The sequence below is a fragment of the Lissotriton vulgaris genome, chromosome 1_1, assembly GCF_964263255.1.
Source record: "Lissotriton vulgaris chromosome 1_1, aLisVul1.2, whole genome shotgun sequence".
In the NCBI taxonomy this organism is placed as follows: domain Eukaryota; kingdom Metazoa; phylum Chordata; class Amphibia; order Caudata; family Salamandridae; genus Lissotriton; species Lissotriton vulgaris.
The window spans coordinates 3,153,156-3,167,363 of NC_141685.1; the positions used below are offsets into that span (position 1 = coordinate 3,153,156).

The 14,208-nt window shown below is 47.8% G+C and overlaps 1 protein-coding gene across 1 annotated transcript in view; it reads left to right on the forward strand.

The window, feature by feature from the left end:
* The window catches only part of LOC147736925 (collagen alpha-1(XII) chain-like), a 141,731-nt gene that overhangs the window by 39,565 nt on the left and 87,958 nt on the right, over nucleotides 1-14,208 (forward strand). The window contains exon 3 of the mRNA XM_086966614.1: nucleotides 563-754. Within this exon, the coding sequence (XP_086822740.1) occupies nucleotides 563-754 (192 nt within the window). The remainder of the gene's footprint in view (nucleotides 1-562; nucleotides 755-14,208) is intronic.

Below are 14,208 nucleotides of genomic sequence, written 5' to 3' on the forward strand. Positions count from 1 at the left end.
GGTCATCTGTTTGGGAATCAGAAGGATGCGGTCTGTGATATGTAGGTTCGTTGGGTCATCTGTTTTGGTAATCAGAAGGATGCGGTCTATAATATGTAGATTAGTTGTCTCCACACTGCTGCATGACCTGAAGCCAGATTGATAGTCATGCAGGAGATGGTTGGTGTTGATCTTGAAGTTGGGCGTTGTCTGCTTCTTCTGTGATCTTGTTACGATATGGGTGATATCAAGACCTGAATAGTAGCACACATTAGATGCCCTGGACCAATCAGCATTGTTTGTGATGTGTCTAGTAGTCAAAATATAGATCCTGATTATCATGGTCATTCTCTTGTATTGTTATATCAATGCAGTCAGTCATTTCTAACACTTTAAAAATGTTTACATTCATGGTGTAAAGTGCCTCTTAAGTGCTTGTTGTTATTACTGGAAAGCAGTGTAGGCCTATGTTGGTCTTGCTGAAGAGTACCTTTGCTTCATTGCTCCTCTCACAGTCTCACAGCGGTTTACTCTTCCAGTCTGTATCATCCACTCTGTCTCTCCTGGTCCTTCTGTCTTGCAGTAGAGCGAGAAATATTCTACAATCCCAAAGCACGGAGCTCTGCTGATGTCCATCCTTATGCAAAGAGCCGTCTTCGTGTACAACATGGCGTTCAAAATGATGACCGGTCACTCCAGACTACTGTAGCCTCTCTTCTGAAATCCACTCAATGCTTCCGTCCAGCTGAAAAGAATCATCTTCTATTTCAAAAAGGTATGTGATTGTAGAGTATGTGTAATATGCGGCATAACAAGGGAGGGATGTCAGTGTGCACCAGAGATGAGTGCATAACAAGGGAGGGATGTCAGTGTGCACGAGGGATGAGTGTCTTTGAAGGTGTGAGGAGAAATCAATAGAGCCGTGGATTCATGGTAAGTTGAGTACACACACAGCACTAGAACCAACCTGATTTGCAGACGTATCACAATAAGATATTACTTTATATTACAAAACTATAGAAATTCACTGAAAAAATCAAAGGTTAAATTGGAGTAATACATAGGTCTTCTAATGATTTCAAAAACGAATGTTTAAAACAAAAAACACTGAAAATCACCAGATACACTTACCTGAAATAAGTATATCTTGCACTGCTGTGATGCACTGTGTATGATCACACTTATCACATCAATGTTGACATCTCACATCTATGGCGGGGGAAGTTATACTTATGCCATGCGTAGACTCGGTCAGTGTCATCAAGATGTCATCCTCAGTCAGCTTGATCAGGGGAATTGTTTGCAGGAGCCACAGAGTTATCTAAGTAAAGACAGTTGGAAGATCCCACCCTTGACTCTGCCATTGATTGAGATGTGAAAGGAATGTCTGTATCATGTATGAATCCTTGATATGTGAAAGGAAGGTCTATTTCATGCATGAAACCTTGATTTCTCATTTTCTCTGCTGTGTTTGGGGTAGAGCCCCAGATTTGTAGGCTAAATAAATGGGTTTGAGATGTGAATCACCAACATCAGGGTTTCTGAGCTCGTTCAAACAGAAAAGGTTTTCTTCATCCAGCCGTGATTTATGTGCATATTGTAGGGTAGGCAGTAGCTGCTCTGTACTCAATGTTTTAATTCAGATAGCATATTCATAAGCCATTTTTAATAACTTGGCAATTGTTTCATGAATCTGCTAAAAAGTTGTAAGATGCTTCCCAAGTGCGGACCACGGACCAGATTTATTGATATTTCCCAAACACAGCGTGACAGCCTGGTGCGCTGCGTGAAGGGAGAAGGCAGAAGGGCGGCATTTATGCCAAAACCTAATGCAGTCCTGCTCTTTGCCTGCACTGCTCACATTCAATCAATCAATCAATCCATCATAGCATTTGTGAAGCGCGCTATTCACCCGTGAGGGTCTCAAGGCACTGGGGGGAGGGAGGTACTGCTACTGCTCAAACAGCCAGGTCTTGAGGTGTCTCCTGAAGGTGAGGTGGTCCTGGGTCAGTCGAAGTTGGATGGGGAGGGAGTTCCAGGACTTGGCGGCCAGGTAGGAGAACGATCTTCCTCCGGTGGTGGTTCCACGAATCCGTGGGATGGTGGCGATGTCGAGGCTGGCGGAATGTAGATGGCGGGACGGAGTGTAGAACGTGAGGCATCTGTTGAGGTAGTCTGGCCTATGTCGTGAAGAGCCTTGTGTGTGTGGGTGAGGAGCCTGAACGTGATTCTCTTGCTGACTGGAAGCCAGTGTAGGTCTCTCAGGTGGGCGGATATGTGGCTGTGGCGAGGGATGTCGAGGATGAGGCGACCGGAGGCGTTCTGTATGCGCTGGAGTCTTCTCTGAAGTTTTGCTGTGGTTCCTGCGTAGAGGGCATTCCCGTAGTCCAACTGGATGGTGACGAGGGCTTGGGTGACGGTTTTTCTTGTTTCGGTGGGGATCCATCTGAATATCTTTTGGAGCATGCGCAGGGTGTTGAAGCATGAGGATGAGATGGCGTTGACTTGTTTGGACAGTGTGAGCGTGGAGTCCAAGATGAATCCCAGGTTGCGTACATGATCCTTGGGTGTCGGTGCGGTGCCAGGGCAGTGGGCCATCAGAATTCGTTCCAGGCGGATGGGGATGGTCCCAGGATGAGGACTTCCGTCTTGTCCGAGTTCAGTTTCAGGCGGCTGACCTTCATCCAGTTTGCGATGTACCTCATTTCTTCCTGGAGGTTGGTCTTCGCTGTGGCTGGGTGAGGGAGAGGATCCGCTGTGTGTTGTCGGCGTAGGAGATGATGTTGAGGTTGTGTGCACATATGATGGCGGTGAGGGGGCTCATGTAGACATTGAAGAGAGTCGGGCTGAGCGAGGAGCCTTGGGGTACGCCGCAGATGATCTCGGTGGACGCGGAGTGGAATGGATTTGAGGCGGTCTCTCTGGATTCTGCCGGAGAGGAATGATGTGATCCAGTCCAGGGGTCTTCCTTGGATCCCTGTGTTGTGGAGGCAAGATCTTAAGGTGCAGTGGCAGACGGTGTCGAAGGCGGCTGAGAGGACAAGGAGGATGAGGGCGGCTGTTTCCCCGTTGTCAAGCAGGGTCCTGATGTCGTCGGTGGCTGTGATGAGGGCGGTCTTGGTGCTGTGGTTGGCGCGGAATCCGGACTGGGATGGGTCGAGGGAGCCATTTGCCTCGAGGAAGGCTTTCAGCAGTTTGTTGACGGTCTTCTCGATGACTTTCGCTGGGGAGGGAAGAAGGGAGATGAGCCGGAAATTTTTGAGGTCCTTAGGGTCCGCTGTGGGTTTCTTCAGTAGAGCGTTGATCTCTACGTGTTTTCAGCTCTTTGGGAAGGTGGCGGTCGAGAAGGAGTTGTTGATGATGTCCGGTGGTGGGGTGCGATGACGGCGTCTGCTTTGTTGAAGATGTGATGGGGCATGGATCGGACGGTGAGCCGAAATGGATGGTGTTCATGACGTGGGTGGTGTCTTCAATGCTGATGGGGTTCCAGGTGTTGAGGGTGGCCGTGGGGGGTGATGGTTCTGTGGCTGATGGCAGAGTCTTGGCGCCGAAGCTGTCGTGTATGTCAGTGATCTTGCGGTGAAAGAAGGTGGCAAGGGCGTCGCAGAGGTCTTGCGATGGTGGGATGTCATTGGAGTTGGCGCTGGGGTTCGAGAGTTCTTTCACGATGCTGAAGAGCTCCTTGCTGTTGTGTACATTGTTGTTTAGGCACTCCTTGAAAGAAGTCCTCTTGGTGGTGCGGATCAGTTGGTGGTGTATGCGGGTGGCGTTCTTGAGAGCTGCATGGTTTTCTGCTGTCTGTTCGTGGCGCCAGGTCTTCTCGAGGGTTCGGCAGGATTTCTTAGAGTCCTTGAGTTTGTCGGTGAACCAGGTGGCTATTCTGTTGCCGGGCTTGCCAGGATGGTTCTTCAGTGGTGCGAGGGTGTTGGCGCAGTTGCTGATCCACTGTGTGAGGTTGCGTGCGGCGGCATTGGGGTCAGTGGGATGTATGACATTACAACGCATGCTTTTACCACGCATGCCTTTACAATGCGGTTTTTACAACGAAAACCTTTACAACGCATAGCGCTTTGGGGTGCTGGATAGTGAATAGCTTAATTTACTATTCTAACTCCAGTCCCCGTGGACACTAGGGAAGGTGTTGGATAGTAAATGAAACTTATTCCCAATCCTAGAGCGCCCCCCAGTGCAATGCGTTGTAATGGTTTGCGTTGTAAAAGTTGCGTCGTAAAGGCACTGCGTGGTAAAAGTTGCGTTGTAAAGGATGTTTCCCTGGTCAGTGGTGTCGGATGGCGGGTTCTGGCTTAGTGACGTTGTGAGCTGGTCGGTGGTGATTTTTCTCCAGCTTCTGCGGGGGATCTGCTGCAGGTGGAGGTGGGATGTAGTCTTCTTGAAGGTGAAGTGGATGCAGCTGTGGTCGGTCCAGTGGAGGCCGGTGGTGTGGCTGTAGGTGACATGGTTGCTGGCGGAGAAGATGGGGTCGAGCGTGTGTCCGGCGAAATGGGTGGGGGTGGTCACCAGTTGTTTTAGTCCAAGGTTGGCTAGGTTGTCGAGCAGGGTGGTGGTGTTGTTATCGTTCAAGTTCTCCAGGTGGAAGTTCAGGTCCCCTAGGAGAATCTAGTCTGCGGAGGCGAGGGCGTGCGGGCTGATGAAGTCGGCGATGGCTTCGCTGAATTGTGTACGTGGGCCCGTAGGTCTGCAGATGAGGGTTCCTCTGAGGATGGTCTTTCGGTCATGGTGGATCTGGAAGTGTAGGTGTTCGGTGGTGGTGAGGGTTTCCTTGGTGTTGGTTGAGACGCTGATGGTGTTCCTGTGGATGATGGCGATTTCTCCTCCGGTTTTGTTGGTGCGGTCTTTCCGGGTGATCTATTAGCCATCCAGAATGGCTATGGCAATGTCGGGGGCTGAGGAGGCATTCATCCAGGTCTCCGTGAGGAAGGCGATGTCCGGAGCTGTAGTGTCGAGGAGGTCCCGGAGTTGGACGGCGTTCTTGTGGATGGAGCGGGTGTTGAGCAGGATGCACTTGAGGTGGTTGTTGTTGCCTGATGCTGAGGGTGGGGTGAAGGTCCGGAGGCAGGTGAAGTTGCATTCTCGGCAGGAGAATGGTCCGTGTGTGCGCTTCGGGGTGGCTCGGTAGCAGGTGGATGATCGGCCGGTATTGAGGGCGTGGAGGGTGGCGGTGTCGTATCTCAGTCAGGTTTCTTGGCTCCCGCGGGGGTCAGGGGTTCTGGCGCTGGGCGCGGTCCAGGCGCGGACGGGCGCAGACGTGCTTGCCTTAGGCTCACCTTCGGTGCGCCAGCGGCACGGCCGCACAGCGGCCTGCATTATGAGGGGATGAGGGAGGGAGGAGAAGCTGGGAGGGGGAGCGGGGATGAATCGGGTCATGGGGGGCGGGGCTGTAAGGGATGCAGCGGCGGGAAAGGCGGGGCAGCCGGGGCGGACCGGTACAGAACAACGGTGGCGAAAAACAAGAAATGGGCACAGAAGGCAAACAAAAACACAGTGGCAACTACGAACGGGCACAGAAGGCAGACAAAAACAGTGTCAAACACAGGCAGCAGATAACGGAGACAGGGGCAAACTAAAGGGCAGAGACTATGAGAGAAGGACAAGTACAGACAGTAACAGTAACAGATAAAAACAAACAAAAAAGATAAACGGCAGTGAAGACACACAAAATACTTACAGGCCCACCACTGGGACACCAGGGATGAGGCGCAGGCAGGAACCTCCGGGTGGAGGAGGGCCTCGAACTCGCAGCAGCAGTGAGGCTCGGGGACACAGCGCCAGCAGGGTGTGCTAATGCGGTGGGGGACCGGCCCGGCTTGAACCAGGGACTTGGGTCGCAGTGCTACTTCGTGACAATGCAGTCACTCTTACGCTATTGTACAAGGGCTCATGCGCGGTAGGCAGGATTGTTTTGGGCAGGAAGGAACACCTTCGGTATTTACCCCAAAGATTTTGTAATCCCGATTTTTCAGATTGTATTTTCATTGACGGCCCTTGAGAAAGTCCTATTTTCTTTCCATGGCCATTCAATAGGCGTTTTCTAAATCTAACTATATTCATTTGCCATTTGTAGATTTACTTTCATGGTTAATGCTTTATTGTCTTGATGATAACCATCTAATTCTATAGAAGTCGAAACCCCGTCAAACCACTGAGGTGTCATATCTCAAATCAGAGGCAGGCATGGCACGGCCAAGTCCATCACTGAGAGAGGTTTGTAAAATACCTTCCGGCCTCATGATCCAGGGCCTGGGATTATGTCTCAAACAAAAGGAACAATTGATGGGCAGAATGCTGAACAATGCAAACTTTCACCCCCAGTCACAAAGATCTGGGTTTAATCCATTGTTTTTTTGCTCACCAAGCCACCCCAGTTTGGACCTAGCCTTATGCAAATAGGTCTTAACTCTGTTCCTCATGGGAATAGTCCAGCCCGAACTGCCAAGCCAGATCCTCCCTGGACTTGAAACAAGCATCCTGGGAACGGTATTGGGGCATCACCCCCATTAGCCAGGATAGCTTGAATCCAGTGGTGCAGTGAGCACAGGACCCACATTTGGGCATACCCTTCCCACTTAGGATGATACAAACAAAAGGAACAAATGATGGACGAAAGGTAAGCATTCATCCCCAGTCACAAAGATCTAAGTTTTGAATCCACCGTTATTTTGCCCGCCATACCACCCCAGTTTGGACCCGGCCATGTGCAAATCAGTCTTGACCCTTCTCCTCATGGGAACAGTCCAGCCTGAACTTTCAAGCCAGGTCCTTCCTGGACCGGAAACAAGCATCCTAGGACCGGTATTGGGGCATCACCCATTATCAGCCAGGCTAGCTTAAATCAGCACAGGACCCATGTCTAGGCATTCCCTTCCGACTGAAGTAAATGACTCAAATAGGGTCACTCGGGTCACTCGCGACCACCTCTCACCCTTCCACACAAATGAAGAGTCAGTCAGACAGTAGAGAATACAAACCAAGTTGTTTATTAGAATAAAGCTTGAGCGGAGTCCAGTCTGACCAGCCTCCTAGGATTGCTGTAGAGGAACTGACATCAGCAAGCATAAAGTTACATTATGTACATTCCAGAACCAATAAAGACACGCCCATTATGGAATTTTCTAAACAGATGCTGTATTACAGTGGAGTACAAAGCATAAGTTCGGATACCGAGGAAGGGCACACATTATCCACTACCCAAGGTCGCTCGGCTTGTTCCCACTACTAGACAAGTGGGAGAAGGCCTTTATCTAACAGGAAAGAACATTGTATTCATGAAAGAAGCAAAGCTCGGCCTTGGAGAAATGAAACCTACCAAGGTCGATTTCTCGAAAATAGCTAAGGAGTAGTTTTGATCGCGATACAAAATGGTGTCTAAAATACAAAATGGTGCCGCGAATGCTAACTTAATTGAACAAAATCATTTCTATTCTAACAGACCCCCTGTTAGCATGAGCTAAAACAGTTTGTGTTCAGAACAAAAAGCGAACAAATGTGAAGAACAGGAACACATGAATACATTTTTATACACATTCCATATTGTCTGCATTAGGAAGGAAATCTGTAAGAAGGGAAGAGGTTTGGAAAGAGCCCTCATCAATCTGGATGATGTTGTCTACCTCCTTTTGCATCCTAATTGCAGCATTGGTTTCATGGATCGATATTTTCCTTTTGGGAGTCAAAACAGTAGCACAATAGGAGCACCACATAGGCAGACATTGATTGAGGACACAGCAGAACACCAATACCGCAACACGATAAATCACCTTCTGTAAAATCCAGCCCCAACCTTGAAAAAGAACCGATTCCAATTCCCGCTCTCCATTCCCTTGACATTTTCAAGGATATCTTAAATGTGGTGGGTAATATTCTTTTCCATATTTGTTATCCCAAATACACATTGGTCGCCAATTACAGCGCATGCACCACCACTCTTGGCCGAAATAAAATCAATAGCATACCCGGTCAGTTCGGAATAGATCTGCATGCGTTCTAACTGAGTGGTGATGTCACGCAAAGCTGCCACAGTGGTGTTGGATAATATTTGCAACTTACATCCAAAATATTCTCGAGCCTTTTCACCTCTAACCATCGCTATTCCTAATGTGAAAACTGAAGACCAGATATAGCAAAATGTAATACCATTGCTATAGGTATTTATCTCTAAATCTGTCACTCCTTCACAGAACTCTTATGCCAGAGTCCTTTTCACCCATTTCACCCTATGTTGGGCACGTCTGCAAGGCACACCCAAAGGTTATACCATTCCAAGGACCACATCTTCTGTACCATTGTGAACATTGGAGTAAGTACCATTCGACAAAATGAAAAATCCCGGTTGTGCCTAATCTGGCCTATTATAATTCACAGCAGATTATCAAGAATTCCTCCCGATGGTACTTGAATCTTTCGGAGGTACCAAAGGGAATGTCTTCTTATATAAGACCATCCCTGAACACTTTATATACAACGCAGTGTCAGTACTATTAATAATAGGACAAAAGACAGGGTAATAACCAGCTTTCCGGGAGACTGTCACTTCTTTGTAATGCCAACCCACCCATGTTATATTCTGTTCTTCCATATAGAAATTATCACAATACGTAATATTATCACAGCCTGGGTACCCATTCCCCAGTTGGTTTGGGATGATACAGACACGGACCTGAATACCCAGAGCCAAACTCCCCTTTAACCTCAACAAAACCTGGTGGTTCAGTGTATGTATAGTTGACCAAAGACAAAGGATAAGCAGTCCATAGACTAGTGACAGAATCAGTGGGGTAACAAGCTGTTCCATTACCCAAATATCACTTATGTGCTTCGAAAAATATATTACTCAGAACCATTCAAGGGGAAATCTGCAGAGACCCTACATTCCCGTATCTGGGGATTACTTTTGAGGAGAATGGGAACTGGGGACCACAGATTAAAAACAGGAATGTGGCCTTTGCTAGAACCTCCTCAGCAATTATGGGTTTCAGCAGAAAACTGGGGGCTAGGCCCATAAAGGCTTTGTTGAACATTAACAAGGCAAAATGCTTGACTGTAGCCACATATGGGTGTTCAATGTGGGGGTACAGTGCAATAGACTGTCTACAAGTCACTGAAAATAAACTCATGAGAACAATTTTATCAGTGCCACAGTCTACCCCATCTTACACTATCCACTCAGAGTTAGGGGTCGGTTTTATTACAGATGCGATTAGAGTGGCCCCCTTAATATCCTGGCTGAAGATTTGCCTGAATGAAGAACTCTCTTTGAACCATGTTATCATTATAGATTGCCTCTCATTAGACAATGTAAATAAAATTAAGTGGCTGTCTTATGTTAAACATTGGTTTCACAAACTAGGGAGATCTGAGCTCTTTCTCTCACCTGACAAAATAACTCGTAAAGACATAGCACTAATAAAGGGGGCTATGCTACAAATATTGAGTTAGATAGAGAAGAAATTGAGCTTAGAAAACCCACTGTAAGGAGCAACCTTATTGTTGCCAATCCCCCAGGTCGTGAACTTTACCTTGTTTTAGTCAATCGTCCTTTCCACAGGTTTCTGTTGACACGCTTTCGTTTTAATATGATTCACTTGAACTTAGGTCAATTTTCTGAATGGTGTAGTCCTGAAAAGGCACCACCGTGTTCCTGCGACAACTTTTCAATGCAGGACACCATGCATTTTCTGATGTTTTGTGGTCACTACACGGTATTAAGGACCAGGTTCCTTGTTCCTATCCTTAAGGAGGCAGGGTTCTTACAAGTTAAGCCCGCTCTCCTATATCGGCCATTACTTAACAGCCCCAGGATTATTTTTCATGTCGCCAGTTATCTGATGGGTGCTGTTAGGGTTAGGAACAAGAGAATGATAAACTGTAATTGATTGAATTTTTAGTACTGTATATATTAGGTTTTTAATAGAGCAATGTAATATGGTAGTCATATTTATGTTAAATGACCTTTTTAGCAATTTTATGAATTCTGTGGGATATTTGTTAACACATGAATTGTAATTGTTTTTAATGTGTATTTTGAATGTATTGTATGCTTTCGCCTTCTTTTTATGATATTGAATTATCAAAATAAAGTACTTTGACTGACTGACTGACTACTTGAATCTTTCGGATGTACCAAAGGGAATGCCTGCTTATATAAGACTATCCCTGAACAATTTATATACAACGCAGTGTCAGTACTACTAATAATAGGACAAAAGACAGGTTAATACCCAGCTTTCCGGGAGACTGTCACTTCTTTGTAATGCCAACCCACCAATGTTATATTCTCTTCTTCCATATAGAAATTATCACAATACGTAATATCATCACAGCCTGGGTAACCCTCCCCAGTTGGTTTGGGATGATACAGACACGGACCTGAATACCCAGAGCCAAACTCCTCTTTATCCTCAACAACACCTGGTGGTTCAGTGTATGTATAGTTGACCAAAGACAAAGGATAAGTAGTCCATAGACTAGTGACAGAATCAGTGGGTAACAAGCTGTTCCATTACCCAAATATCTCTTATGTTCTTTCAAAAATATATTACTCAGAACCATTCTTTTGCTTCTTTTTGGGAAAAAGCTCTTACCATTTTCATGGGGAGGGGGTACACTATAAGCATGCTCTAACACTCACAAAACCCCACAGAGAATGATCATCAACAGAATAGCAAAAATAACACACATGATCTTTCTTTTTCGGGTCCATGCTATTTTTGGCGGAGTAACAAGTATCATTGGCTGCTCTTCATCAGCTATTTTCCTACCAAAGGGATGAATAGTAATTGGAGCAAGAGAAATGTAATGGTGCTAATCACAAGAAAACAGGAAATGGGCATGGGTTCCCAGCGTCCGTCAGAGCTTCGATGGTGGGGCTATTGAGCACTTTTCGATGGGGCTGCGGGATCCCACATCGCTCTGGATAGTGCACCTCTCTCCAGGAAGGACACCAAACGTATCCTGTTGTATGTCTGAACAATGCACAGTCCCTAAACTACCCTATTCTTTATCCTCCCAGTCCATCCCTACTAATCTCACTTCTCCTTTGGTGCACTGTTCTTCCGTCGGGATGCAAATTGAACCTAGCCACTCCAGGTACAAAGGGATAAAAAAAATGGGCTCAAACTCAGAAGGGCAAATTGTCTGGGGCTCAAGCACGGATGGGCCGTAAGAAAGGGGCTCCTGGATCGCCTTGATCTAAGGGAGCATCAGGCACGGATGGGCCAGTAGAAAGGGGCTCCTGGATCGCCTTGATCTAAGGGAGCATCAAGCACCAATGGGCCAGTAGAAAGGGGCTCCTGGATCGCCTTGATCTAAGGGAGCATCAAGCACGGATGGGCCAGTAGAAAGGGGCTCCTGGATCCCCTTGATCTAAGGGAGCATCAAGCACGGATGGGCCAGTAGAAAGGGGCTCCTGGATCGCCTTGATCTAAGGGAGCATCAAGCACGGATGGGCCAGTAGAAAGGGGCTCCTGGATCGCCTTGATCTAAGGGAGCATCAAGCACTGATGGGCCAGTAGAAAGGGGCTCCTGGATTGCCTTGACCTAAGGGAGCATCAAGCATGGATGGGCCAGTAGAAAGGGGCTCCTGGATCGCCTTGATCTAAGGGAGCATCAAGCACGGATGGGCCAGTAGAAAGGGGCTCCTGGATCGCCTTGATCTAAGGGAGCATCAAGCACGGATGGGCCAGTAGAAAGGGGCTCCTGGATCGCCTTGATCCAAGGGAGCATCAAGCACGGATGGGCCAGTAGAAAGGGGCTCCTGGATCGCCTTAGTCTAAGGGATCATCAAGCACGGATGGGCCAGTAGAAAGGGGCTCCTGGATCGCCTTGATCTAAGGGAGCATCAAGCACGGATGGGCCAGTAGAAAGGGGCTCCTGGATCGCCTTAGTCTAAGGGAGCATCAAGCACGGATGGGCCAGTAGAAAGGGGCTCCTGGATCGCCTTAGTCTAAGGGAGCATCAAGCACGGATGGGCCAGTAGAAAGGGGCTCCTGGATCGCCTTAGTCTAAGGGAGCATCAGGCACGGATGGGCCAGTAGAAAGGGGCTCCTAGATCGCCTTAGTCTAAGGGAGCACGGCCTCATTCAACACTGCGTTATTTTCTCCCTCTGTTTGTGCCCATGTCAACTAAGCATCCGAGAAGGGAAAAAAGAGGGGCACTTTCTCAAACTCAGAGTCGCCGACTCCGTCACTCACCCACTTGTTGTAGGGCAACGTTAGGGGTGCCTTTTTTCAATGATGGGTATGAATCCAGTGTTTTAAGCCGGACACCTTCACTGCACTCCTGGTGGCAAGGAGCACCTGGACAGGTCTTCTCTGTGAGAAGTTGGCCTGGTATATGTTGTTCACTAATTAAAGTGGGCATCTTGCACCAGTCCAACCGACCCTTATTGATGATGGGTTAAAGACAACCTTTGAAGAAAGCTATCCTAGTGGTAGTTATGGAGAGCGGCCTTCAGGCTAAGTCGTGAAGAAATGTAAAGCCGCTTTTTTTTACCAGTCTATAATCTCTTGAATGACCAAATGAAAGGAGATTCACTGCAGGTATATATATAACATATATGTATTTATTTCTAAACAGTCCCTACTAATCTCTTTATGAGATTAGAGGTCAAAGCACACAATTTACACTCACTAGATACACAGTAATAAGCACAATACACGATAGGCCCCAGGGGGGGACTGAACCATATACTAAGTAAGTGGTATAAGAACCACGACTTGACTAGACACATTGCCTAGAGCACGTAGACTCGCTGGGACCCCACGGAACCACGCAAGGTAGTGACACAGGAGACCCATGGGGGACATGTGCAGTGTAAGAGATTGCTTTCCCAGTCCTGAGGCGAAAAGCCGGGAGCTGGAGGTACGAAGACTTTGCTCAAATTGTTTTTAAGAAATAACAACTGCTTTTAATATTGTAATATTGTGTGGTGTCACTCACTTATTTTCTGTGCTTGGAAAGCGCCACTATTTGATCTCTTCTACAGCGCACAGACGATCTTGTCTCTGTTCGCGCTTGGCATTTCTCGAGCGGCCGCCATCAGCACAGGCGTGCGCGCTGACAACGCCCCCTAAAGGCCACGCCCCCTACAGGCCACGCCCCCTTTCACCCTTCCTACATAAGCGCTGAATCGCTAGCGCTTGGTAGATTGCTTTCCCAGTCCTGAGGCGAAAAGCCGGGAGCTGGAGGTACGAAGACTTTGCTCAAATTGTTTTTAAGAAATAACAACTGCTTTTAATATTGTAATATTGTGTGGTGTCACTCACTTATTTTCTGTGCTTAGAAAGCGCCACTATTTGACCTCTTCTACAGCGCACAGACGATCTTGTCTCTGTTCGCGCTTGGCATTTCTCGAGCGGCCGCCATCAGCACAGGCGAGCGTGCTGACAACGCCCCCTACAGGCCACACCCCCTACAGGCCACGCCCCCTTTCACCCTTCCTACATAAGCGCTGAATCGCTAGCGCTTGGTAGATTGCTTTCCCAGTCCTGAGGCGAAAAGCCGGGAGCTGGAGGTACGAAGACTTTGCTCAAATTGTTTTTAAGAAATAACAACTGCTTTTAATATTGTAATATTGTGTGGTGTCACTCACTTATTTTCTGTGCTTGGAAAGCGCCACTATTTGACCTCTTCTACAGCGCACAGACGATCTTGTCTCTGTTCGCGCTTGGCATTTCTCGAGCGGCCACCATCAGCACAGGTGTGCGCGCTGACAACGCCCCCTACAGGCCACGCCCCCTACAGGTCACGCCCCCTTTCACCCTTCCTACATAAGCGCTGAATCGCTAGCGCTTGGTAGATTGCTTTCCCAGTCCTGAGGCGGAAAGCCGGGAGCTGGAGGTACGAAGACTTTGCTCAAATTGTTTTTAAGAAATAGCAACTGCTTTTAATATTGTAATATTGTGTGGTGTCACTCACTTATTTTCTGTGCTTGGAAAGCGCCACTATTTGACCTCTTCTACAGCGCACAGATGATCTTGTCTCTGTTCGCGCTTGGCATTTCTCGAGCGGCCGCCATCAGCACAGGCGTGCGCGCTGACAACGCCCCCTACAGGCCACGCCCCCTACAGGCCATGCCCCCTTTCACCCTTCCTACATAAGCGCTGAATCGCTAGTGTTTGGTAGATTGCTTTCCCAGTCCTGAGGCGAAAAGCCGGGAGCTGGAGGTACGAAGACTTTGCTCAAATTGTTTTTAAGAAATAACAACTGCTTTT